The 27,048-nt window shown below is 44.6% G+C and overlaps 2 protein-coding genes across 10 annotated transcripts in view; both read right to left on the bottom strand.

The window, feature by feature from the left end:
- LOC126925478 (GATA-binding factor C-like) overlaps nucleotides 1-27,048 on the bottom strand; it is a 96,438-nt gene that overhangs the window by 57,855 nt on the left and 11,535 nt on the right. For 6 of the 9 annotated variants that reach the window (XM_050741041.1, XM_050741043.1, XM_050741042.1 and 3 more), the window contains exons 3-4: nucleotides 12,942-14,183; nucleotides 6,398-6,540 (exon numbers count right to left, since the gene is read on the bottom strand). In XM_050741041.1, coding sequence (XP_050596998.1) covers nucleotides 6,398-6,540; nucleotides 12,942-14,183 — 1,385 coding nt within the window. Of the gene's footprint in view, nucleotides 1-6,394; nucleotides 6,541-12,941; nucleotides 14,184-27,048 lie in introns of all 9 variants that reach the window. The other 3 variants (XM_050741045.1, XM_050741047.1, XM_050741049.1) reach the window with 2 other exon arrangements.
- LOC126925482 (uncharacterized) overlaps nucleotides 22,861-27,048 on the bottom strand; it is a 126,620-nt gene continuing 122,432 nt past the window's right edge. The window contains exon 2 of the mRNA XM_050741055.1: nucleotides 22,861-26,597. Coding sequence (XP_050597012.1) covers nucleotides 25,248-26,312 — 1,065 coding nt within the window. The 5' untranslated portion in view covers nucleotides 26,313-26,597 and the 3' untranslated portion in view covers nucleotides 22,861-25,247. The remainder of the gene's footprint in view (nucleotides 26,598-27,048) is intronic.

The following is a 27,048-nucleotide window of genomic DNA, read 5'->3' as shown; positions in this document are numbered from 1 at the left end:
GCTCTTACAGTTCTGCTTCGGAGTGTCGATGAATTTTAATTGATGAAATTTAAATCGTCACTGCGATTTCGTACAGAAAACTGCGCCCAGTAAGTCGGATTAGACGTGATCGTTATCTGTATACTTTTTGCTATAACTGGTGCTTCCGGTGCACACAGTTTCGTACAGATGCCAAGCGAACGTTCTCGAATTTAGCTGAACTTAGCTCGTGGCCGGATCTGCAGCTTGAAACTATCACGAGCTGCTCTCGACGGTGTTCCTCGTAAGCTGCGTCGACAGTGACTCGACAGAGTCATCGGTTCGGATACTGACGCGAATAGTCTGAACGCGGCGTCCACTGCGATAAAACCCTATTTATCTGAACTTGTCTTCTATAGAACCGGAGTTCTCGTAATGGAACCTCGCCAATTTTCCTCGTTTTGTATTATTTCTCGTCCGGACGACAGAAGCTTACGCTACGTTAATTATTAGCTTGTCCGGAAAGTTTCTTTCGTTTTCTAAAATGATAATAGACAATTTCTGTTTCATATTATTTTATTGAATCAGGTACGATCCATTTCGTCATAGTTCTATTATCACGTTCGTACATAATTCAACAAACTAATATAAAACAATTTATCAGATTACAAAACGAAAGAAACTTCTCGGACGACCTAATAGCTCGACTGAAGCTTGCAAAAATTGAGTTGATCGGGCATTAAGCAAAATCTCGTTCGAACAAATCGAACTCCGCCGTAACAAACAAAGCCAAATACCCCGCGATAGTTTTATAACCAAACGCACGTTCGCTACGAAGGTAACCGTAAGCAATGACAGCAGGGGTGGTTCTCGCCCCTGTTGCGGCCCGATAAAACAGAGACATCCAGCCGGGCAAGGAACCGGCAAAAAAGAAAAAAAGAGAAGGTAGAAACGCGGCGCGGACAGAAAGGAAGAGAGGAAAAAAAAGCAGCAGCGAAAACTTGCCAGCTGTTCCAGGCTATCTGCGCAACGAATCAAAAATGGCGGCGGTCGGTTGAGCGGGACGACGCGCCGAGCGACGAAGAGAGGGTTTCAACCCTTGCTATCTGGCCCATCGGGGCTTTCGAGCACGTTAGACCGTACCCGTTCATAATAACGCACGGCTGGAATTTCCGTGGAAGAGACACGTCGGCACAATGCGTTTTCACGTGGCCCGATATGTGCCACGACTTTATTATTTCGGCGCAGAGACAGAGTACGGGGAAGAAGGGGGTGAATACCTGGTGGTGGCCGCCCTTTGTTTCGCTGATCGTATCGGCGGCCCTCTTTCTCTCCTCTCTCGTCACATCTGCGACCGGATTCGCTCCCATGGCTCGGCCCCGTAAAAACGCGACATATTGTGCGAAAAGCATATGGCCCGGGTGGCTCCTCCTATTTTTCGGGGCCTTTTTCCACGAGGTCTCGCGAGGGGGTCGATCGACCCCTGTCCCCCCTCGACGACGCTTTGTTACGACCAACGTTGTACGTTCACACTCTCTGCTTTCTTTTTCACGCTGTTTATCGCCAACACGAGTATATCGCAACGTAGGAAACGTACAGGTTTGTTGTATCGAAACTATAAATTTCATGGGAGCGTCGAAGGGCTAAATAATTGTGCTGCGAATGAACCGCGTATTGAGAGATCCGAAGTGGAAAAATGCTAATTTATCGACGTTATTTACAAAGTTATACACCGTGTTACAAGGCTACTGATTTAATTTGCTACTTTGTAATTCCATAACTTGCTTATTTTCAACCTTGTACTACACATTGGCCGACTCTTCCTTCCCTTTTAATACCCAGCTTGTCGTATTTCCATTTTTAATTTGTATCTCATAGCGCAGCCTTCAGTTTCGGTGTAACTAACGATTCCCATCTTTTCCTTCCACGGTATCCTATTTCGAAATTTCCCTTCCAATTATAACTCACGTTTCCCACTTATCGCATCCTGTCCGCTTCACGATTCACCTTTATAACGTAACATGTTGCGTTAAAAAACCTACCAACGATATACGCACACCGGAATACAAATGTGCTTAGAAAACCTATCAACTTGAACAATTTGTTTGAATACTGTATAATAGAAACAATAGATTGGACCATAAGTTAATTCATTTGCATCGAAGCGCGGATTATTACGCTGCGACTGCTTTTTATTTCAGCCGTCAAGTATTCTTTAGATGTGAGAAATCACGTTTGACCCGTTTCTCAGCATCTCGCTTATATCAGTTTATTGTATTGACCGTTTTAAAGAATTCCACGGGAAATAATATGATTTAATTTCTTATTTCTTATTTTCTTTTTAAATAAATAATCTTTTCTTTTTCCCTCTGTTATGAAGAATGTAAGATGCGATGTTGGCGAAGTAACATGGGGTCTACCAATCGTTTTGAATAGTATATTTTAGATAAACTCCATGAAGAATTCGAATGTCATTTAACTGCACCTATCATTGACCGCGCGTGGTCATAAGACCAGTCCTCTTAATTAGGGCCATGATGCAAATGGGTTAAGAAACCAAGTTCTAGAAAATCGTATTACTTGTAGAGCTAATCACAACAATATATTTAGCTACGTCCCGAATTACAACCGAAAACGAATGATTCAATATACGTTTTTAAATCAATCTGTTTTGTAGAATGAGCATGGCAGTGATGAGGAATTCTCCATTGGATATGAGTCAAATGCTAACAGCACGCACTATAACAGTGATGGCTGCTTTTATATTAACCAATCTGAGGTGAAGTAGTGTTATGATTGGTAATTAGTTTATTAGTTTAGTGCGCTACTGCGCTAGATGGCTTCTCTCACACTAACCAATCTGAGGTAGAGTAATGTTATGATTGTAATTAGTTTGTTTAGTTAGCGCGCTACTGCTCTTGTAGGGGCCGACCTTAGTGATAGCTGCACTCGCACTAACCAATCCGAGGTAGAGTAGTGTTATGACCGTAGTTAGTTTGTTATAGTTAGTGCGCTACTGCTCGTTCGTGTAGGGTCCGAGTTAGTGATGGCTGCTTTCATATTAACCAATCTGAGGTAGAATAGTGTTATGATCGTAGTTAGTTTGTTAGTTTAGTGCGCTGCTGCTCTTGTAGGGACCGAGTTAGTGTCTGCTGCGGATGTGGATGTCGCATTTTCTTCTCATTTAAGAATCGTGGAAAGAAAAATCGGAATACGTTCGCCGGGATTTGAACCCGGTTCCCAACGTTCGCAACCTAAGTCGCTAACCACTACGCTATCGTCGTTCGACTCTAATTAGCGTCGAGTAATGGTATTAACTGTCGAGTGTCGTCACAAATCTATTGTCTCGCGAATTGCTCTATGAAATTAGTACAAAAAATGGTAGAATTCTACCTGGTGTAAATCTACCTTCTGTAAATGTGTAAGAGCAGCTAGAAATTACAGTGCGGTTAGATGGATACTCTGGATCAACGTACATAAAAGCGTGCGTTAGAGGAATATAGTTGCACTCGGGACAAACCTTTAAGGAATCCAAATATTACGCGTTATGTTATCGCCCGATATTCGTCTTGTACGTATTTCTAAGCAAAAATTAATCGATCCCGACGCTCTGTCCGAGTTCGATGGCAAGTCGAAGGAGCCGAAGCTCGAAATATCAGAAGCAACGGGGAAAAGGCGAGCGAGGGAACAAGGCTCGTAGCAATTACCAAAAAATACGACGCTAGTGAATGATTTATTCGACGTGACCGGTGCTTTCGCGTAACATGGAGGGCAAAGTTTCGTGGAGACCGGTGGTCGATTATTAAAACACACAGCGCAGAGAAAGCCTGCTGCTGCCCGAGGAAATGGCCACGGCAAGAAAATTATAGCGTCGGGCCGAAAATGTGACACGCGTGCCGGCGATCAGGCGACGCCTACCGGTTTAAACCGATACATATTTTATAGGTTCGGCTCGCGCCTACCGATCTACGCGAGTACGTCCTCTCTGTGTGAGTGATAGGTGGGCGGGCTCGGCTCGTCGCGCTGTCATAATATTTGAGCTGACGCCGACTACGCGGCGATCGTTAGACCCTCGCTGTTTCCGGGAAAACCAACTATATCGCGGACGAATTATTCAGGCCACTGTTCCATGGTATCGAGCGTTTTTCCGTACGGTGTTGCAGCGTTTCAAACACGCGCTTCGAATTTTCTGCCATTCGCGCGCACTTCGCGAGCGATCAGCTCCGTTTGGTGTAGGAACCGAGAGACGCGTATTTACTACACACTTCGCGTTACGCGCGTCTCTTTAGCTACAGTTTTCTACTAAAACACTATGATCAACGAAGAAATAAATGTTCGAGTCTCGATGACTATCTTCCACGTGGAAACCGATGAAACGATAAATGAAACGAGCAGAAAGTTTTAACAACTATGCGATCTTTGCACCCTGGGGATGAGCAACGGCCGCGAGCGGATGTATTTCCCGCTTTGCCCGTTTCTCTGCAACAGTTTCCAGTTTTCCTACTTCGAAAACCAATGGCATTTCGCTGGACAAAAAATCCGACTCGTTGGAAACCGCTTCGATTTGTTGATCTGCGCGCGAACCTGAACAAAAGCTGGAGATGGCGCTTGGCGAGTTGATAGGCCGAGGCAGCCGGCCGACAAATGATGGCAAAAACGCGACGATTAATAAATCTAGTGCGTGCGTGAGCGGCGTAATTAGAGGAGCAGGTGGCGGCGAGAAAAAGCTTGAATCCATCAGCTTTGCTCTATCGCGCACGGGAGAAAGCGCGCGAGAGGGATAGTGAAACGTCACCGTGCTATGCGCTTTTGCATCCGCGGAATGCAGGCTCTTCTCTCGCGAACGCGACTCGCCACGATCCACTGGCCGAAAGCCTGCACTTTCACTTCGAATCGACGATTCTTCAGCGATTTCGTCGGCCGAACGTTTTTCCCAAAGCCAGCTATTCCGTGGAAATTTATGAATCTGACGTAGGAAGGAGGGAAGATATCGAGTTTCGCCATTCCGTCTGCGTAAGTGCCAGAGCGTCTGCTCGACGAAAATAGATGGAATTCGCACGAGTCGTACGAGCCGATCGCACGAAAGCCCCGGTTACCCTTCGCGTTATCGATCCGCCCCTACCGATACCCGGTGATCCGAAATTTCCATTTCTAACGCGTCGCACGGTGGTATATTCGCTGCTGGCCGAGACTCAGTTTTGTCAAACTCGCAACAAATAATTCATTCGAGAAAGGTGCAAAGCCGCGAAACGATAAATTATGATTTTTTGCGGCTGCGCGCTAATGGATATTCATGGCATTTGATCGAACCAGATTGATCGTATCTCACGGCCAACCTGCATATATCTTCCTGCTGCTATTTGCTACAGTGCAATTTCAAAGTCAGCAGTTTTCTTCGTCGAAAGACATTTGTCAGAAGCGAACTACGAATCGTTGGGAAACGCGTTCGAATCGAAGCTTCGCTCGTTTTAACGCACTAACGATCGTTTTGCCAAAACAAACCTGCTCGAACGAGACACCATTTTCCTTTGATGGAAAATCGTCTGTGCGCGATTTTCGGACAGCTCGTAACGCCGGAATCGACGAGGAATACGCGGACGGGAACGTGGTGTGTTAATAGCCGTGTATATAGGAAATTAGCTTGGCCTTGTTTTATCTTGCATTCTGATGACTGCATCTGCATATCGCGAGAAACACACAACTGCCGTGTATCGCGAGCGTGTATTAATTAAGTGTAATGTGCAGCTCGATGCGCACCGAGGAAACGATCAAGGACACGCTTTTACGAGGCAGACAGGTGCACCAGCTCCTAGACGATTCGTCGGTTGCCTCCGGTTTACTCCGAACGAAAACCCACTGACGCTTTTGCAAGCGGCTCTGTAATCTCGGATTTCCGATACGCGCACAGGTCAAACCGCTTAGCCAAGGTCCGACGTTCCAACTAACATTTTTCGACGACGCCTGGTCGTTACGTAAAGTTTCCTTTCTACGACTTTACAATGCAAATGGCACGAAGGCTGTGTGCGTCTTCGATCCTTCCCGAGTAAAAATACACCGGCATGCATAAGCATTTCGACACTCACGAATTATCACAGATAAATGAAACGTACAACGGCCATGTACGCTTGGTACATACTGATGGGAACGTTAGTTAATATTAATTAGTATAGATAAAACGATACAAGTTGTACGAAAATCACAAGCGTTCTGAGAATAACACGTTCGGAAATTTTATTATCGCAGGTGAATATGAAACTCCATAGACGCGCGTGTATTTCCTCCTTCGACTTTGACTTGGCGGACCGTTTGATTCCGGTTAATCGAAGAGTCATTGTTCGTTGGAAATATATAAATATAATATAATTTTCCGATGGCGCCAGGTGTCCAAGTACTTGCGCACGCCAGTGTAGCAAAATGATTCAGCTTAGGTACTTACCAGGCGTCGTTTCGGCTTGATGAGAGGTCGGTTTTGTCCGTTCATCTTGTAGTAGAGTCCGCAAGCGTTGCAGAGGTAGTGACCAGTGCCGTCTCGTCTCCACAGAGGCGTAGAAGTTGCGCCGCAGTTCACACACTCGCGGCCCTCTGTCGGTGTCGCACCGTCAAAACAACAAATTGATTAATCCCTCGGTGTTCGAACGCTTCGTGTCAAAGAGAAGCTACGTTCGGTGACGTCGATCGAACGAACAGCAATGGTATTCTTCCTCCGTTACTTTTCATTTCGCTTAATTTTACACTTTCCACTAAGCTCCGACCATGCGAAAGTATCCTGACAGTCGAATGTTTGGAAGAATTCCGTTCCAATATCGTCCGATCGAGCGTATCGGGAAAAAGCTCGAGCACGCTGACTTCTCGAAACGACCGAACAACTGGAAAATTTGAAGGTCTACGAAGATCGTTTAAGAAGAAAACGGGAGGATTTCGACGAGTCAGCGTGCCCGACGCGGACACCAAGTCACGAAGATCGGTGATGGGAGTCGCATGCAGTTGCAGACATACCATATCAAGCGATTACCAGAGCAAAAGCAGAGTCTCTTTAGGACCGTGGCCGTTCGAAGGACTCGTGGATCGAACACGATCGTCCGATAGCGGCTTGTTAATAGCGGGGACGACGTTTCAGATGGGATTGCACGACGAAGGATGAACAGACCTGGTATCGTTAGTTCTAACCCCCACCAGACAGCACACGGAAAGGGAAGGATCAAAAGTTTCAGGCGTCGTATTCTTTTTCCATGATTAATTATCGTCCGTTTGATTCTACCTGGGTCTGTCGCGACCCGAGATGCATCGCAATACGCGTACCTTTCGATTACTTGGTTTTACCATTTAACGTGATCTTCCTATCCTTTGTGTATTTCACGCTTGTTACGAGCAAAATGATTTAAGTAAAGAGAAGATGTACGAAGAGATACAGACTGTTCTACGAGTAAAATAGATGAAGAAGAAGAGACGTCTGAAGAGATAGGGTGACGAAGAAGAAAGAAATGGGACAGTTATGGTTGTAAAATATGTAGTTATAGAATTATAGAGAAATTAAACGGCGATGACTATATTTCTTATAATCGTGTTAACTACGTACGATACTAATACTACAACCGGTTTAACCGATTACTGGAAATCAATGTGCAATGATAAAAGCGACGTGTGCAATTCCCAGGACGTATAAAATTAATTTGTTACCTAACAAATCCTTCGTCTTCGGATTTTTCAAATTTCTTAATTACAGCGGCAATTAACCGTAGTTAATTACAGCAGTACCTGCGTATAATAAATATCAAAGTATGTTACTGCTACGTTTTTTTAAACGCAATTACAGATTTATGGCGTGATTTCATGAAAAAGTAATAGCCGTTGCTCCTAATTAGATAATAACCGATCGTTCATTCGTATACTTTGATAAAAATCGTAACACGCTGTGTACTCGCCATAAATCGATCAAACGTACTTTTTATCGTTTTGACTACTCTCTATTTGCCTAACGAGGAACGAGCCTGAAAGTTTTGGGAATCGTACGACGGGAGAAGAGAAGAGAAGAGAAGTGAAGGGAGGGGGGAATTTTTATCCGATGAAAAGGCAAGAATTTTCCTCGAGCCGTGAAATCCGCGTCTCTCGAAGTGGTCCTTCGAGCTGCATCCTCCTCGAGATTGAACCGAGCGTTCGCCATGACTGCAAAAGATCTGTAGACTGCGCCCAGGCGTATTTCGTATCGAATCTTACGCAACCGACGTGGCCAAAGAGCGATTTGAAAACTCTTCGATTAATCAGAGGGGCAGGATAATATTAGAAGAAAAAAAAAAAAAGGAAAAAAAAAGAAGAAGAAAAGATACATCCGACGATTTCTAATTTAATCGTAATCTTTGCTCTTTCAACGCGATTTATCGTGTCGCAAGTCCGCACGTTCATTCACAGACGACTACACGAGATTGTTTTAATTGCGATCGCTGATCGTTAACGTCTCGGTATCGCGTCCGAGAAAACGATGTTTACGAGAAAGAGGCGGATTGTTTCGACGAAAAGACGAGTTCGACCGGGGGAACGAGACCGATGGAAGCCGTGCCACTTTTGCCATAAACGGATGAATTATGATCCAGGACGAGGAAACCGGCGTTCCGTCACGAATTTGGCCCGGCGACTCTTGCTGTTGCTTCTTCTTCTTCTTCTTCTTCTTCTTCTTCTTCTTCTTCCTCTTCTTCTTCTCAATTCCGATTGCGAACGATTGCTGCGCGAAAATGGTTGCGGATGAAACGTTGTCGTGTAAACTTTCGAATCGCCAGGCCTACGATGATTTTTTTTACGAAAACGACGCTCGAATTAAAGAGCATGAAACGCTGCGAGGAGAAAAGCAACGGAATATGAGCTGGCTCGTTAATTGCAATTTTCACTTGTGGCAAAAACACGCGTCTTCGTTAACGATTAATTAATAAAAGCATCCGCGGCAGAGAAATCTCTCTACGGCTATTAGCCGAAAGAAACATTCTAACGAAGATGAAAATTATACGCGTCGCGTGTATTTCGAGACCCGTAACTCTCGCGAATTAGAAATGCTAAATTTTTACTTTCGACTCGATAGGCGCGGCGTGACGCGGTCCTTTCGCGCAAAAGCTGTCCGTTCTGTTCGCGGACAGCCTTCGCGCCACAACAACTCGTCAAAACGAAGAATTTTTAGATTTTCTTTTTTTCTTTTTCCAATTACCGAAACCATACAACTATAACGTATACCGGCTGTTTCATAACAAGCGAGCGATATTTCAGCAACGGATACAGCGTTGAAAAAAAGCCTTCCAATCGACGCCGTTTGATCTTGTTTACGAGATATACTTGCGTAACGAGTTTGGTGTTCTATCATTTCGTATCTGATTACCTTCGTACTCAAATTTACTTCCTTGCGTCTCAATGCACGCGTACGTTGCACGTTTCCTCGTGGGCGTACTCCAAGTCTCTCGTATAATCCACACCTCTTCAAGTTCTTGGAACACACGGCCATAAAATTGAACGAGGATTTCGACAAATTTAAGAAATATCTGGCTGGATCGAAGGAGTCGCGCATCGATAGCGAGACGGACGTCTGCAAGTCTGCGGACACGCGTTCGAACACAAGAAAATCGTTTGCGGCATATCCGAAGACAAATTAGATACGAAACGATGGAAGAGAAAATTCGCTGTATCTCGTAAACGAGATCGAAGAAGCCCAAGTGGATACGAGCCACGTTCTTATCGCTTTTAGGTACCGCAACGATTACTCAAACATTGCTCGTTTATTAGAAGACACCCTGTATAAGTTATATCGGTTGTAATTAATATAGTTGGAATTCTAGCGATTTAAAAGAGCATTTAGATACATTTGGTCGTAGCTTTGTACGAGATCCACGGATTTGTCTGGCTTCGCAGTCATCGAGGCTGGCACGCTGTGCGTTGTGTGTGTCGTAAGTCGATTTAATTAGCGGACTTCCACGCCGCGAAGTCGGGCCATTGTTCCCGGAATTAGGATTTTTACCACGCCGCGCCGTCCTCGCCGCAGACCGGCTATTATTACCGCAATCAACGTATCCGGCATTTTTCAACCGTTTCATTCCCATTCCCGTTCCCCTCCGCCCCTTTCTACCTCCCCTTCGATCGCCAGCGGCGACCCAGATTTCCGTTTTGGCCGATTTTCCTGCCGCTTTGCGGCTGTGGCGAGTGGCCGCCCTTTAGTTTTCCGTCAAACGGCTCGAGTACCCGCGGCACAGTTTCCCCGGATCAAAGAATTGGCTGTTGAGTTGATCGGTCGAACGCTTCGTTGGAACGTGGCGCAGAGAAAAATCGTGCGAGAAAGCACGGCAAAAACGTTGGTCCGCAGACTCTTTTCGAGAGGGAGATTTTTGCCAGTGACAAAACCAAAAAACGAGTAGCATGTAGCCACACCACATCGAGATAGAGAGATACATAGAAAAAAAAAACAAGAAACAGGTACGTGTGTGCTGATTCGCCCGCGCGTGTGTGTCTTACACCTGTGTGTATTTATAAAAAATATATATATATATAATAGAACCATACAGAGAGAAAGGCACAGAGAAAGGAATGCGCCGAGTCGAGTCGCCTGCAAGCGGACGCTCGAGCGTCTCCGACGCCTCGAAAAAAAATAAGAGCAACAGTAACGTCTCGATAATTGCCCACCGTGGTGTACATACTTGATAAATGTCCGGTCGTCGTCTGCATCGCTAGACCAGCTTCTTCCATGAGTTTCCTTTGACGCAGCGCGAATCTCGTCCGCTGACCAGCGTAATCCGATCCGAATTTAAACGTCAGCGTGACAATACTAACGCAATAACGAAACTCTTTTGCCTGTGACTTTTTCTTTAATTAAACCTCGACCAACCAGTTTGCCAGACTTTTCTGATTAAAACGAGACCAAACACGGTATAGTTTAAATCGCGTTTAACGACGGAAAGTAAGTTAACGTCATTAAATATGGAAATATGCGAATATCGCGTTGCCAAGAGATCGACGTATATAAGAACATTGAAAATCTTTCGTCATCGCAGTTAATATTGTCTCGCCGATATGGTTCGTTTTCCAGAGGCAATCCTCGGGTCTCTTCCTTTTTCACTCGCGTTGTCCTTTTCCACGTCCCATGCAAAATGGCACACGTCATCTGTAGCTTCAGAGTCGATTCGACGATCCGATAATTGCTCGGCGCTTGTGCCCATTTTCGGACAATTATCGAGAGACATTACCGTGCAACGTCTGCGGTATCATAGACGTTGTTCGAAACAAATAAACGAGATTGTTATGTGTTCGGAATCAGAGACGTCTAGGCGTTGCCGTTCTCGGTGTCCCTCCCTGTGCATCCACGTTCGTCATAAAAATCAATCAGGTGTGGTGCTGTTCACGCTCGACGTCTCGCGGGTGCCACTCAAAAAACACATCGGTGAGGCAAAAATACAAAAATACGCGTCGGTGTGTCTCCCTCTCGCCGACAACACTCAGCTCGTTTCGATAAAAAAAACAAAGAGAAAATATATATATATATAGAGACGTGTTGGTCGTTCGTATCAACGAACCGTAAGCGAAAGACGACCGCCACCAAAAGCTCGTTCGGGGATGAAAAAACGGAACGAAATCGAAAAAGAAAGAAAAGAAAAAAAGAAAGACGACTCGAGGTTTCTCTTCTTGGAGAAAGAAGTGGTGTTCTTCGTGCCTCGCTATATTCTAGGAACGAGTGCTCGAGGAATATCGATTGGCGCGAGGAACGCCGTGCAGGCGAACCTCGAGTCGATAAATAAAACCAACGAAAAAGTACCCGGTGTGACAAAAGTGAAAGCAAACGAAGGATACTGGAACTGAAAGCGAAAAACCGCGCGAACCCCGGTGCTTCGAGTGCTTGCGGATGGTCGAGTGCACCGGGGTTCGTGCGTGCAAGCAAAATTAAGGAAACCAAAAGCGTTAACGTGAAACCAAAGGAAAGAAAAAGTGAAATGGGGTGCGGTCGTTTCGGTGGGAACGAGGCTCGTCCGATCACGAACTGGCCATTCTACTGCGTGGAACTTGCTACGTCCAGACAGGGAAAAAGTCCAAGACCAGAAACGACAGCACTCGCACGGCCTCGTCTCCGCAAGTACGTTGGTACCCGCGCAGCTACCAAGATAACCGAAAGAAAGACGATCGAGGTAGATACTCTGTTTCTCTATCGCTCACTGTCACGCGTTGCTATGTTATCCTACTTGTATACGTTGGCACTTTCGGCCAATACGCGTGCTCACACTGCCGGCCATTAGTATCAGGTACCTACAGTGGCTACAAAACATATTGGCACTCACACGCCTGTGGTTTACGACGAAGCGCATTTTGTCAGGTTGCGCAGTTCAGTTTCATATACTTCGATATAGCTGACTAATTGCGAATAATACGTACAACGATGATAAATAATAGGTTGTAATAAATACCACGGTGTACAAACACCTTCCGCGTAAATGGTTATGTAAATGCTGCGATACAATACTGTGCCGGTACTTTTTGTGGCCACCGTCGAACAATTCCAAGAAATTTTACCTCGCTTAGCATTCTACGTTACAAGACGCGGCTAATACGAATGCGATAGATCGACAATGGTATTACTAGAAAGTAAAATCCATTGAGAGCAAGTAATTTATGCCGGACATCGATGATCCTAAACGGTAGGTCGATCGTCGCCGACAGTGTACTTTTGCGATTAGACTGCGTGGAGTAACGCGTCGGTGAATGGTAAATCTGGTAAAACGCGGTGTAGTTGCGATGATCTATCAGAAATAATCCATCAGACGTCTGATTATGTCGTGTTCGTAGTTCTCTATCGTAGTCTGCAAGCGCGGCTTGGATCTTGCGAAAACTGGCTAGAAACTTGCGGAGACTAGGCGGTTGCGTTTTGAAAACCAAGGAATCCCGAAAATCAAGGAGAACCCAAGGGATAAGAAAAGAAAAACGAAAGAAAAGAGAAAGTAAGAGGGAAAGGTGGTAGGCGTGCCGCTTACCGGCGGACGTCCTCGACTTGTTCCTGGGCTTTTGCTGCTGCTGCTGCTGCGCGGAAGGCGAGCTCGGCGTGTTGGCGTGCGCGTGACCGACCAACAACTTCGAGTCGACGTTAACGCCGGCCACGCCGGTCGCGTTGCCGGCCCCGGCTGCGGCGGCGTGATGCCCGAAAATACCGGAAACCGCGGTCCCGTTGTGCGGGTTGTGGGACGAAGACGAAGAAGACGACGAGGAGGCGCCGTGATGATGGTGATGGTGATGGTGGTGGGTGGTACTAGGATACTGCAGGTGCTGGTACATGTTATACGCGCTGGTTGCCGGGTCGTACTGGGATCCGGAGGTGGCATGGTGGGTGTTGGAGGCAGCCGCGGCCGCGGCTGCGGCGGCGGCGGCGGCAGCGGCCGCGTAACTGTCCCTACACGACGGTGAACTCGCACCACCGCCACCACCGCCACCACCGCCCGCCGCCACGTTGTTCCCCTGATACGCAGCCTCTTGTTGCTGTTGTTGCTGTTGCTGCTGCTGCTGTTGCTGTTGCGTGGTGCTCGCCTGTTGGCTGCCGGACACGCTGCCCGACTGGTTATTACCTTCTCGTTGCTTCACCTGACCGGTCGCTCCGCCGTTCGTCCCGTTCCCAGCGTTTCCTGTGTTCGTAGTCCCGTTGTGTTGCTGATGCGGCGGCGATGGTGCTCCGTGATGGTGGCCTAACATCACGCTCGGTTTTACGTCGCAGGAGCTCGCGCCCCCTGCACCCAGCGCGTCCTGATGGTGCATGAACACGCCCATCGCCGCCGCGTGGGCCACCGCCGCTTGATACTCGCTGCTCGCTCCGCCACCTAACCCTGACAGAGGATTGCTCGTGTTGTTGTTGTTGTTTGCGCTACTGGTGTTGTTGTTATTGTTGTTGGTAGTGCTGGAGGTGGTGCTGGCGGTGATGCTGTCGGGGGTGGCGTCCTTCGGCGGCGTCGGCGGGAAGGAAAACAGATGGTGGCCAGCCCCGGCACCGCCGTGACTCGACAGGCTGCCGGTTGTCGGCGGCAAGGACGAGCCCAGGGGGCTCTGCGGTTTATCGTCGCTGACCGCGCCGCCGCCGCTCGAGCCTGTCGTCGTCGGGAATCCCCAGGGCGTCTTCGAAGTGTCCGCCCCGCTGCCCGAAAGCCACGGATGCAGCACGGAACTGTGGAAGTGCGGTCGACAGACCTGGCTCACCGGTCCGCTCGTCACGCCGCTGCTCGACATCCTTGCTGAAAGAACGCACGGAAACGGATTGGTTAGACGACTCTTCGCTCTTTTCCTTCTCAATCTTCCACGTACAGGCACCCTATCTACAGAGATCTCAGCTGTGCCTCGTACGAAACACAGCGGATATCTCGACGAAAAAAGAAAAGAATCGACAATACCTTGCTCAATATCTCGTTGAGAGCAAAACACGATCGTATTCGCGTTCCAGCTTCGGCCGCGAGCTTATCGTTGCACGAGGTCCATCTACTATCAAACGCGACAATTCCACGCCTAAAGACAGAGATGGTCGCGACGCGACGTGCTCCACATGTCTCGTAACAACGCGATCGTTTGCTGCGCCCGAGAGAAGAACCTGATTCGTGCGTGCGCGGAATGATCGGCTTTTACGTCGATCGTAAAGGCAGCTAATTGCCGAGGACATCTTAATTACGCGCGCAAAGCCCGCTCTCGCTCGACACGCGCGCTATCATCGCTTCTCCCCCTTTTTTCATCCCTCTAACGTACGCCATCGTGCATTCACCCTTATATTCCGTACATCCCTATACCAGAAAGACAGAGAGAGAGAGAAAGAGAAGATTGACTCCGCCTCTGGCTAAGTATAATTAGACGTTCATTAACGATTTCAACGTTGCAACGTTGCCTATCCAGGATTCGCGTTTCCTCCAACCATTGCCTGCACCCGGTTCCGCGAAAAGGAATCGTTTCGTGCAAATTCGTGACTCGGGCGCAAGCCTGCTTACGTCGGGTGCAAGTTGCACGAGCACGATCGATATATCGAATGGTTCTTGCCGGCGTTGCTCCGCCACCTCGGCGGCATACGCTGATAACGAGCGAATGTTTTGCCAAACTCCACCCCGTTGCACCCCTTGGCGCAGCTGAATTACGACCGTTAATTCGAGCTTCGAGTCGACGTCACGCTCCGTATTCCTCGCTAAACTTACGACTCTACCTGTGGCCTTACGGTTCCCGCAGCAGCGACTTGGTCGTCAGAAATTTTGTCGTCCAACAGAAGGAAAATGGGCCGAAATCACCGAGAATCGAGAGAGATCGTATCGAGATGAAGGTTTTAGTAGCTAACGAACGACGAGTTGAAGATGCACGTGGTTCTGCTGTGGAAAGTCGTCTAAATTTAGGAGCGTGAAACGTAATATCAAGAGGGAGAGCACGGGACGAGCAGCTGCAGCGTCATGCAATTAATCGAATGCAGCGATGCCCCGCCTGTAATTGGATCTTGTGCATTAGATGGAAAGTAAACAAGAGAGCAAGATCTCGGTGAAAGCTCGCGATCGCCAATTTTGCAAAATACCTCGCGCTATATTCTTGGCTACCGTTCGTCAGTATCTGCACGTTTGTATTTGATAGTTTGTTTTGTGCATTTTCCATGTCGTCCCGCCATTTCCGAGTTATTTTTCGGTGAAATCGACAGATGTTGATATTAACCCTTTGCACTCTGAATTTTATTTCAATTTCAGTACCAGCAACTTTTAAGTTTTTTGTTTGAAATTTACTTTAACTAAAAAATAAGACAATTTTAAATAAATAAGGGATGAAAGAAATTCACTTAAATATCAGCTTTATTTTGTTGTTGTATTTTCTAATTTTTAAGTGCATGATATATCTTGAAACAATTTAACCCTTTGCATTCTGAATTTTATTTCAATTTCGTTAGCTGCAGCTTTTAAGTTTTTTGTTTGAAATTTACTTTAACTAAAAAATAAGACAATTTTAAATAAATAAAGGAAGAATCATATTCACTTAAATACCAGTTTTATTAACACTATTATTGTATTTTCTAATTTTTAAGTGTATGATATATCTTGAAACAATTTAACCCTTTGCACTGCGAATTTTATTTCAATTTCGTTACCAGCAGCTCCGAACGCTTTTAAGTATTTTATTTGAAATTTATTTTAACTAGAAAATAAGACAATTTTAAATAAATAAGGGATGAAAGAAATTCAATTAAATATCAGCTTTATTTTGTTGTTGTATTTTCTAATTTTTAAGTGTATGATATATCTTGAAACAATTTAACCCTTTGCACTCTGAATTTTATTTCAATTTCGTTAGCTGCAGCTTTTAAGTATTTTATTTGAAATTTACTTTAACTAGAAAATAAGACAATTTTAAATAAATAAGGGATGAAAGAAATTCACTTAAATATCAGCTTTATTTTGTTGTTGTATTTTCTAATTTTTAAGTGTATGATATATCTTGAAACAATTTAACCCTTTGCACTCTGAATTTTATTTCAATTTCGTTAGCAGCAGCTTTTAAGTGTTTTATTTGAAATTTACTTTAACTAAAAAATAAGACAATTTTAAATAAACAAGGGATGAAAGAAATTTACTTAAATATCAGCTTTATTTTGTTGTTGTATTTTCTAATTTTTAAGTGTATGATATATCTTGAAACAATTTAACCCTTTGCACTGCAAATTTTATTTCAATTTCGTTACCAGCAGCTCCGAACGCTTTTAAGTATTTTATTTGAAATTTATTTTAACTAGAAAATAAGACAATTTTAAATAAATAAGGGATGAAAGAAATTCACTTAAATATCAGCTTTATTTTGTTGTTGTATTTTCTAATTTTTAAGTGTATGATATATCTTGAAACAATTTAACCCTTTGCACTCTGAATTTTATTTCAATTTCGTTAGCTGCAGCTTTTAAGTATTTTATTTGAAATTTACTTTAACTAGAAAATAAGACAATTTTAAATAAATAAGGGATGAAAGAAATTCACTTAAATACCAGCTTTATTTTGTTGTTGTATTTTCTGATTTTTAAGTGTATGATATATCTTGAAACAATTTCCAGGATGCAATAATTAATCCTTTGCACTGCGAATTTTATTTCAATTTCGTTATCAGCAGCTTTTAAGTGTTTTATTTGAAATTTACTTCAACTAGAAAATAAGACAATTTAAACAAATAAAGGAAGAAGCATATTCACTTAAATATCAGTTTTATTAACACTATTGTTGTATTTTCTAATTTTTAAGTGTATCATATATCTTGAAACAATTTCCAGGATGCAATCCTGCTTTTCTAGGACATCTATCGATTTGTATATGAAAGAACGTCGAGTGGGACTCGACAAAGGAGCTCCTCAGATAAAAACTGATATCGAGTCACACTCGACACGGAGTGCAAAGAGTTAATTATCATAAAGGCAGGTAAGCGAAGAGGTGTTTATAGAAAAAACACGAAGGTATGCAAACGATAAAAGAAGCTCTCAGGTGATTCTATCTGTCTTTTTTTCATCGTGCAATCCATTTGATACGTTCGCTCGTCGCAAACTCTGATTCTGTACCTTTCTACGCATTTCTGTGCCTTTGAGCGAATATCAACCATTTAAAATCGATAAACACGAAAACAGAGCGACGCAGACGTTCGGGTAATTTTACTCCACGTAGCGACATATCTCTAGATATAACCTCGTCAACGTTATTTGTTAATAAACATGAATTACAAAAGTCGTACAAAAATAAATTCACGAAAGAAACTAAACCGGCGAGATCGACTGTCCGGATACGCGTAACCTAAACATTCTACGCGAAAATCATTATAATTCAGACGATATTGATCGAATTAAACGAACCTACGCGCCCGTCTAAACAAAAATCGATGAAAATATTGTAGCAAAAATACGTCGAATTCTGCAGCAGCTGGAAGAACAGGAAATCGGAAATCCGTCATTTTCACGGGTTAATTTTTGCAACGTGGCGGATGGGACGAGGGGCAGAAGCCAGTTCGCACTTGCTTCGGTAAAAACTTTCGCGCTAAGGGATATTTATCATGCCGCTACCTCTCCTTTCTCCGCGAGACGTTCGCTCTTTTTCGTTCGTTTGCGCGCCGGTCCTCTCCGCTTTTTGCGGCCGCCATCTCGCAAGCTGCCGGGTCTCTCGTTATCCCCGAGACATTCTCATTCACGTTCACGCTCGCTTCTCCTCCACCCACGGCCGACAGTGAGTTTTTCTGCGGGGCGAGCGATCGACGCGTGAATTTCACCGGCGACGAGATTGGCAAACGTCGCGACGCCGGGAAAAGGAGAAAAAGGCGAAGAGGTCTCGTTAAGGCAGTCTCGAGGAGCTGCTTAGGCGTCGATTCCCAAGGCGGTCGTTTGGAAACAGGTCGCTTCTAATATGGCGCCGCTTTTCCACCTCGCACGGTGCCTTTTTTTCCTTTTTCCCGATCCCCAACTTGCACGCGTTATTCGCGTTATGCTAACGAATTTTTTCGCCGAACTGCAACGAAGAACCTCCCATGGGGCTGTTACTCGAATGTCGCAGAAGAGCGTCGGGAAAAGCAAGGAAAGCGCGTGGAAAGTGAACAAGCGAAAGCTGAGATACTGGAAACTACGTACAGACACCGAAACCGAAGAACATAGTCCGGCAAGATGCGATAATATCGGCGACACGAAAACGATAAAACGTAAAATAGAGAGACAAGTTCATGGTGAAATACGATGGCGTGCAACGCTAATTTACACGATGTAAGATATACCTAAGCCATCGTTAATTGGACAAGAGTATAAAACACAACGAGCTAGAAGCAGTCGCTGGGAAGACTGAAAACCCAGGAAAAGCTCCAGGGTCGAGCAGAATATCCATTTGGGTCCCAGGGGTTCTCGAAGAAATAGGCTGGGAAAATCCCGAACAGCGCGACAACGTTGATCGATTAATCGTCTTAATCGATTGCGAAGAGCAACAAACGACACAATAGCATTCGTCATATTTCTTACTTTATCAAATACATCTATATCATTAAATATGCGTGCTATTATTTCATGAATGTTCCAAGTTTCGTTCGAGAAAAATTACTGACAAGATAACAATGAAATACAAAATGCCATCAGTCGTCAGCGTCCAAATGCGCTGCCACTTTTCCACGCAAAATGTAAAGAGCGCGATCGCACTGCTTGCGACTCAAACGGACACAGTTCGTTGCTGGCTGCTAGAGGAATCGTCGGTTAAGCTAAGCTGGCAAATCCGCACCTCAGACACCGGGATAAGAGTTCCGATCGGAGCTGATGGTCGACAGGATATACCGGCGAGAAAACGTCGGTGCGTTGGTGGATCTGCGATGGCAATGGATCTTTTCAAAACTCTTTTGAAAAGAGCGAAATGTCAGGAATAATGGAAAAGAGGGAAAGAACGTGGTTCGTTCGTCTCTCGGTGGAAACCTGTTTTCGCGGAAGGAATTCGACGTCCTCGAACGACGCGACGTACGTTCTCGGCTAGAGCTGCAGCTACTGCTACACGATCGGCCAACGATAAAGCGGCGAGATCTACGCGCAATCTAGATCGGATCCATTAATCGCTTACTCGATCGCGACGACTCCTCGCCAGACTACGCCCACGCGCGTTGAAAATATTCGATGCAATAAGTCACACCGGTCGCGATACGACATTCCGGCTGTTAATATGATAATTGACTCGTCGGCTGAATATCTAGCAACCGGATCGGCGTAGCTCGCCGCTGTGTTCCTTTCGATTCGAGCAGACGAATTTGCGTGCAATTGTTGCTGGCCCTCGAGCGCCTTTTTCCACAGCCCGTTTTCTACGTGGCATAGATGCGCGCCTATAGATGCGATATTGCGCACTATGCGCATACTAATTCGAAGCGAGATTAATTAGAACGATCACGCCTAACTCTTTTCCACACTTTCGCTCCTAATTCCGACGTTTCCGCGTACAGGACGCGCACATCGACGAGCGTAAGTATACTCGGTCACGTGGAAATTATCGATAAGTATACTTGAATTTAATTTCTGTTCGCGATACAAACGACTCGGCTAATCGTCATGTTGATAAATCTTCAAACTTATTTAGTAGGATAATATTTCACATTTATTTCACAGGATGATTATTCGCGCTGTTTGATAATTTTGTAGTAAATTCAATAAACAGCTTGCAATTTCTATATACTTTTTTAACCAACGTCGATTTCAAGTTCGATGAATCACGACAGTCGTTGCGGTGTTAACGAAATTGCAAAACGTGTTATATAACGCGTGCGTTTTCCGTAGTTTTAAACAGATTGATTTTCGTCTCCGATCTCGTCTCAAACAGGTCACATACGTAGGTCATATTTATTGGATTGGCGACTAAGCGATTGCGGGTTTTTTCATTAGGTGGTAATGACAAAATCCGCAATCACTTAGTTGCCAATCCAATAGATACGGTTAGTAGCATTGATACAGATAAATAGCTGGTGTTAATTGTTATAAATAAGGAAGCAATAATCGAAAGTGGATAACACTGATTCCACGGAAATATCTAAATTCAGCGAATATAAACGTATTTGTTGGAGATCTTGGAATAAGTGGAATACTTATGTGTTTTCAACCGCGTTCCGCAAATTCTTACAGATTCGATCAAGTGTCAGCTATTTATCAAAGATAAGTACGGAACTTGATCGATACGCTAGTACTCCACGTTTTACTTGCAATTTAGCGGAGCAGCTAATATCGCAGTTATAGCAAGAAGCGAGGAATTAGCAGCAGAGAAAGATTCTTCTAACGAAGCGTTGCAAACCTAAAAATACTGATAAAAATACTGTTGAGTTTTTATCTCATAATAGAGAGAGAGAGAGAGAGAGAGAGAGGAAATGCGTGGATGAACACGAAGCTATTTCTACCAAGACCAGTGAAAATGACTGGTCTTTAAAAAATACCTAATAATGGAATATTTTTATATTTATTGATTTGTTACTTTCTTACAGAAGCAATTCAATGTTATGTAGTACATTTTTGATATTATTAATCCATCTGGGACCATGGTCCTTAAATGAGAGTTGACAAATTTATAAAATTGTAGAACCAGTCGTTTTGACTGCCGTGGTATTTCTAGCGTTAGCATCTAGCGATCTAGCGATCGATCTGGAACTTTCCTGATAACTGATATCGTCGTATCGAGTGATACGCGGTAAAAATTTGAAAAACGCGTGGCAAATTGTAGAAAACGAGGAAACTGGTTAATTGGGGTTCGATAAATAGATCGCAGCACCCTTTTACACTTTGACAAGTACCAGTCATTTTGATTAGTATTGGTACAAATAGTCTCGATACGAAATTATTTTCAGTTTGAACACATAGAAAACAAAATAAAATTCGTTATATTATACTTTTAGCTATCGTTGCGAAAGTCATTACATCATTGCGGAAAGAAAATATAACACGAAGTAGGAATTTTAAAATAAAATTGTAAAACCAGTCAATTTGACTGGTGCGGTAGTTCTAGTGTTAAGTACTCGAGAATCCCATTGGGGGCAGCCATCCACATCTTATTTATTAATTAAACTAGAAAAATTTATGTCCAAATGTCCAACTAGACAAATCGTAAAGTACAAATTAAGTAATAAAAAAAAGTGTTTGTTGTAAAACGCCATAGGTGAAATTTAGAAAAATTTACCAAATGCCCAGCTAGACAAATTGTAAAGTACAAATTAAATAATAATGAAAACTATACAAGACAAGAAATAAGAAAAAATAGAGAAGCAAAAGAGATTTCGAAAATCGTATTAATCCAAACGTAGAAATAAAATAATCAAACTCGAAGATCCCACTGGGGGTAGCCATCCACATTTTATTTAACAATTAAGTTAGAAAAGTTTACGAAATGTCCAACTAGACAAATTGTAAAGTACAAATTAAATAATAAAAAAAAGTGCTTGTTGTAACACGCTATAGGTGAAATTTAGAAACATTTACCAAATGTCCAGTCAGACAAATTGGAAAGTACAAATTAAATAATAAAAAGAAGTGTTTGTTGTAACACGTCATAGGTAAAATTTAGAAAAATTTACCAAATGCTCAGCTAGACAAATTGTAAAGTACAAATTAAATAATAATTAAAGAATAAACCATACAAGACAAGAAATAAGGAAAAATAGAGAAGCAAAAGAGATTTCGAAAATTGTGTTAATCTAAATGTAGAAATAAAATAGTTAAACTCGAAGATCCCACTGAGGGTAACCATCCACATTTTATTTAACAATTAAGCTAAAAAAATTTACCAAATGTCCAGCTAGACAAATTGTAAAATACAAATTAAATAATAAAAAAAAGTGCTTGTTGTAACACGCCATAGGTGAAATTTAGAAAAATTTACCAAATGTCCAGTCAGACAAATTGGAAAGTACAAATTAAATAATAATAAAAATACCATAAGACTAGAAATAAGAAAAAATAGAGAAGCAAAAGGGATTTCGAAAATCGTGTTAATCCAAATGTAGAAATAAAATAGTCAAACTCAAAATCCCCAGTGGTATACTATCTACATGTTATTCAGCAACTAAGTTAGAAAAATTTACCAAATCTTCAGCTGGACAAATTGTAAAGTACAAATTAAATAATAAAAAAACCATATAAGAGAAGAAATAAGGAAAAATAGGGAGGCAAAAGAGATTTCCAAAATCGTGTTAATCCAAACGTAGAAATAAAATAGTCAAACTCAAAATCCCCAGTGGTATACTATCTACATGTTATTCAGCAACTAAGTTAGAAAAATTTACCAAATCTTCAGCTGGACAAATTGTAAAGTACAAATTAAATAATAAAAAAAAGTGTTTGTTGTAACAAGCCATAGATGAAATTTAAAAAAATTTACCAAATGCTCAGCTACACAAATTGTAAAGTACAAATTAAATAATAATAAAAATACCATATAAGACAAGAAATAAGGAAAAATAGAGAAGCAAAAGAGATTTCGAAAATTGCGTTAATCCAAACGTAGAAATAAAATAGTCAAACTCGAAGATGGTATCCCACCGGGGATAGCCATCCACATTTTATTTATCAATTAAACTAGACAAATTTACCAAATATCCAACTAGACAAATTGTAAAGTACAAATTAAACAACAAAGAAAAATACTTAAGCAAGTCTAATTACAAGTAGAATGTTGCTTATAGAGCGTTGCTTTACGAAAGAGCTTCGAAGCTATGGGGGTCTATGGGTATTTGTACAATTACGAAAAACTGACCTGTCTGTACCCCGTTGCATCATCTGTGCAACGCATGCTCCTAGAAACTTAAGAAACCCTTCAAATTGATTTAGTGCTAAAAATTACTCAACGGGTTCTCGAGCTAAGAAAACTATACTTCAGAAAATACGTGGAGTTTTCCTCGAAGTGGAACCCGCTTCTACAAATACAAATCTACCGATTAAATTGTACCAAGTGTTCAAACGCCTCAAAGCAACGCGGTATGTCGAGTTTATCGAATTTATTCTCCGAAGAGAAGATAAATCAGCGCGATGAGACGTCTCAATGTCCAACGCGGTGTAATCTCGCGAGCCAGCGTGTCCGACGATTTTCCTAACGCGGAAAACGTAATAAAAGTACCGGTTTCTCGATAGGATTGCTGGACACCGGGTGTCCAAATACTCGAGCACGGTGGCATAGGTCAGAAGCAATACGAGTTTGCCATCGAAGAGAAGAAGACGAGTTAGCGCGTGATGAGACGTTTCAAGGTCGAACGCGGTACGATCTCGCAAGCCGCCGGATATCCGACATTACGTATACAATTTCCATAGGCTTGAAAATGCGATAAAGATATCAATCTTTTAATTAGATTGCACCAAGTGTCGGGATACTTGCGCGCGACTGCGAGATTTACGCGAGCGGCGCGATGGATAAAGCAAAGGATTCTCTCATTCATCGGTGGAGTTTCCAGAGGCGCGAAATCTTCTCTGCGCGATTTATCCGGTGAATGGAAAGCGCGGCGACACGCGTGGTATCTCCGTTTGGGTCGGCATTCGACATCAAAGCGGCTGCACTCCAAATAATTAGCCGCCCCGAGGTAACCGTTGGCTGTGGCCGCGTGGCTTTTGTGCAAAGGCGTGGTGAACGAGCGACGAGTGTGAAAGGCTGGAAAGGATTCAAAGCGTCGGGCCGTCGCTTTCAAAGGACGAGCCTTTCCCTATCGACGTATACAAACGTATAAAAAGACGTAACGAGAAAGCAAGGAAGCCTGTCGATGCACGAATTTTTAACCACGCTGATTCAACACCGGCCAATGCATGGAAATTGATTTCTGCCGGCCATTTCGCGGACGCTTGTTTTCCATTGAGGCGAGAGATCGCGGCGGATAACGAGCGCGGCCATTTCATTCACTGCGAGCCAGCCAGGAGAAAATCGCGTCGGGAAAGGAAATCGCGTGAATTATGCGCGGCTCTCGTCGCTATTTCAAGGAAAGGCCCGCGTTTCTACGGTCCCGGCTAATTATTCCCTCGTTACGTCGCCTCTTCTTTGCTCGAGTAAGTCATCGAGCAATCGTCGTGCACCGTTCCGCGATTAAGCCATCTGTCGCCCTTAACAGTCCGCGATTCCACGAATCGGCCGACCATTCGTTCAACCGAGTCGCGACCGTCTCGCGATTTTTCTCGCGATTTTCGTTGGCAACAGCTGGGAGGGTGAGAGGGGAGACAGAGTTCTCGAGTTCATCGAACGCTACCGACGAAACGCGACTTATCTGCCACCATTAAAGACACGTAAAGATTAAGGATAGTTATTTTCGCGAAAATACTTCGCCACGGCACGTCGTAAATCGCCGAATTACGATGGCAAACAAAGGGAAAAAGAAAAAGGCCAGATGGAGGGGTGGAAGCAGAGAGAGGGCGGAGAGACCGCGCCTCGGTCGTAATAAGATTCACGGCGTGTACGAAATTCCAGGAGAAAATAACGTCTCATTTGGTCGTCGACCGCCACCAGCGGCTTTCTCGTAATAACATGCAATTTCACCCCATACGCTCGCCCCGGCTTTATCGATTCTTTTTTCCTCGCCGCGAGCTCTCTTAAGCGCTCGCCAATTATTCGCAAGAAGAAACCACCAGATCGATTTTTCGTCTCTTATTTTCTGGTCGCCGTCACCGACGGGTAAACCAAGCGCAGCCCGAGATCGAAAATCCACGGCGAGAAGCCCCGAGCGCTCGCGACAGCTCCAAAGAAAACGGATCGCGGGTCCAGGAAACTGGCTGACCTCTCGATAAAAGTAAAAAATCCGCCAGGCGGAGGGCGAGCGTAGCCTGCGCGCCGTCGAATCGTGACATCGAGAGGGGGCTACCGGCTCGAGAGTCCAGAGGAACCCTCTTGGCCAGAGGCGAGCGAGAGAGAAAGAGAGAGAGAGAAGCAAGAACGAGGAGGAAGATTGATCGCGGCGAAGCTGCATCGCGAGTTGCATCTGCCTCGCGAGACTCTGGTCTCTCCGGGGGAGAGAGAGGCCAGCAAGACAGACGCAACCGGGAAAGAGAGAAAGAGAGAGCCCCGGGAGAGGCTCCGCCTTCGGTTGGCGTGTGCATTTGCGCAAGATGGCGGCGGTCGCGAGTTTTGCACGACCTGTGCGCCGTGTTCGACCGGCGGATCCTCTGGCTCGCTCGTCGCGGCGGGCCTCCACAGTTTGCTCGCACGAAACCAGACTCCGCGCTCGTTGTTGCACGGCGAAACTTTCGACCGGGTCGTACGCAGCCAGGAGACCGAAGCGAGCAGGGGGTAAATAGAGCAATTAAGCGGCCGCAGGTAGGCGAAGGAAAGCGAGAAGGAAAAATGCGAGAGACGGAGCGGATAGACGGAAAAACGCGCGGTGCAACGCCAGCCAGATAAAACGACCGAGATAAACACGCACGAGAAGAACGCAGCGGGAGGATCGGCAGGTCGAGAACGGAGATAGGAAGAGATGGAGGAATAGAGAGAGAGAGAGAGAGAGAAAGAGAGAGAGAGAGGATAGGGAGGGAGTCGGAAAGAGGGAAAAAGACAGAGGAGAGAGAGAGAGAGAGAGAGAAAGAGAGGAGAGGGTAACCTACAAAAGCAGCGCCTCCCGCGTGGCCTGCAATTACGTATGCACCTCTCTGAGAGCCCGTGGGCTTCGCGGTTGGCTGCGCTTCCTTCCTGTCTGCCGCAACCACTGTGTGTATTATGCATCCCGGGGAGCGCGAGCGTCCGCCTGTCTTGTTTATTTTTTACCCATCGCCCTGCACGCCCCCGATCCGCGTGGCACTTTCCTCGATCGATCACTCGCGGACAGAAACATCCTCCGGGAACCGTTTCTCTAACGAGTCTGCAGGCTGGCAGATTCGGACGACCCGAGACTGCAAGCGATCGTACGTTTCCAACGACTGGACTGCGCATTTTTCACGCCGACAGGTATTTTTTAGAATAGCGATGGAACAAGCGGTGGCACTGATACGGAGTTGTTCTACCTAGCAACTGTTACAGAAAGCAGAAATATTATATTACCTCGTTCCTTTGCGTCATTTAGTGCAAGCAGGTATACGCCAGAGGCTGGTCAAAGCGACCAATTTGTGATTTTTCGTAGCATATGAACTTTGAACGATTCTTTGTAAAATAAATGGACAGCTTTTGCCTTCTGTCTTCGATTATTCGCCTATTTTCCTGTCTATCTTCCACGCTAATCTTCTTGCTATGCGATCCTTACACGTTTCAATCGTTGCTAGCTCTGGCGTTATGTTAACATTAAACAAGTTAACGCACTTTCCAGTAACAAAATGCATAACATAGAGAACAAAGATAGAGAAATCGAGGATCTGGCGCTAATCGCGCACGAAGAGAATTTTCGCTAGAAAACCCGTCAAACTTTCGTCAAAAATTCTCCAAACGACCATCCTCTTCCTCCTCCCTGTAAGAAATTCCTGGCGTGGCAGTCGTTTCGTGAAACAGGATTCGATTCGATCGAGTGGAAGAATCCGTGTGGGACGATACGCGTGCTCGAGAGTCTGTTGCTCGCGAGGTTGGCGAGGCTTCGGCTGTCAAAACAGCGACTGGTACACTGATGGATGACGGGGAGGATACAGGTAGTGACGTTTCAATCGGAGGCGATAATCAGAGGTTGGTAAGACGGAGAAAC

Source organism: Bombus affinis, chromosome 16 (genome assembly GCF_024516045.1).
Source record: "Bombus affinis isolate iyBomAffi1 chromosome 16, iyBomAffi1.2, whole genome shotgun sequence".
In the NCBI taxonomy this organism is placed as follows: Eukaryota; Metazoa; Arthropoda; class Insecta; order Hymenoptera; family Apidae; genus Bombus; species Bombus affinis.
Note: the sequence above shows the minus strand (reverse complement) of the source record. Positions and strands in the feature narration are given on the sequence as shown.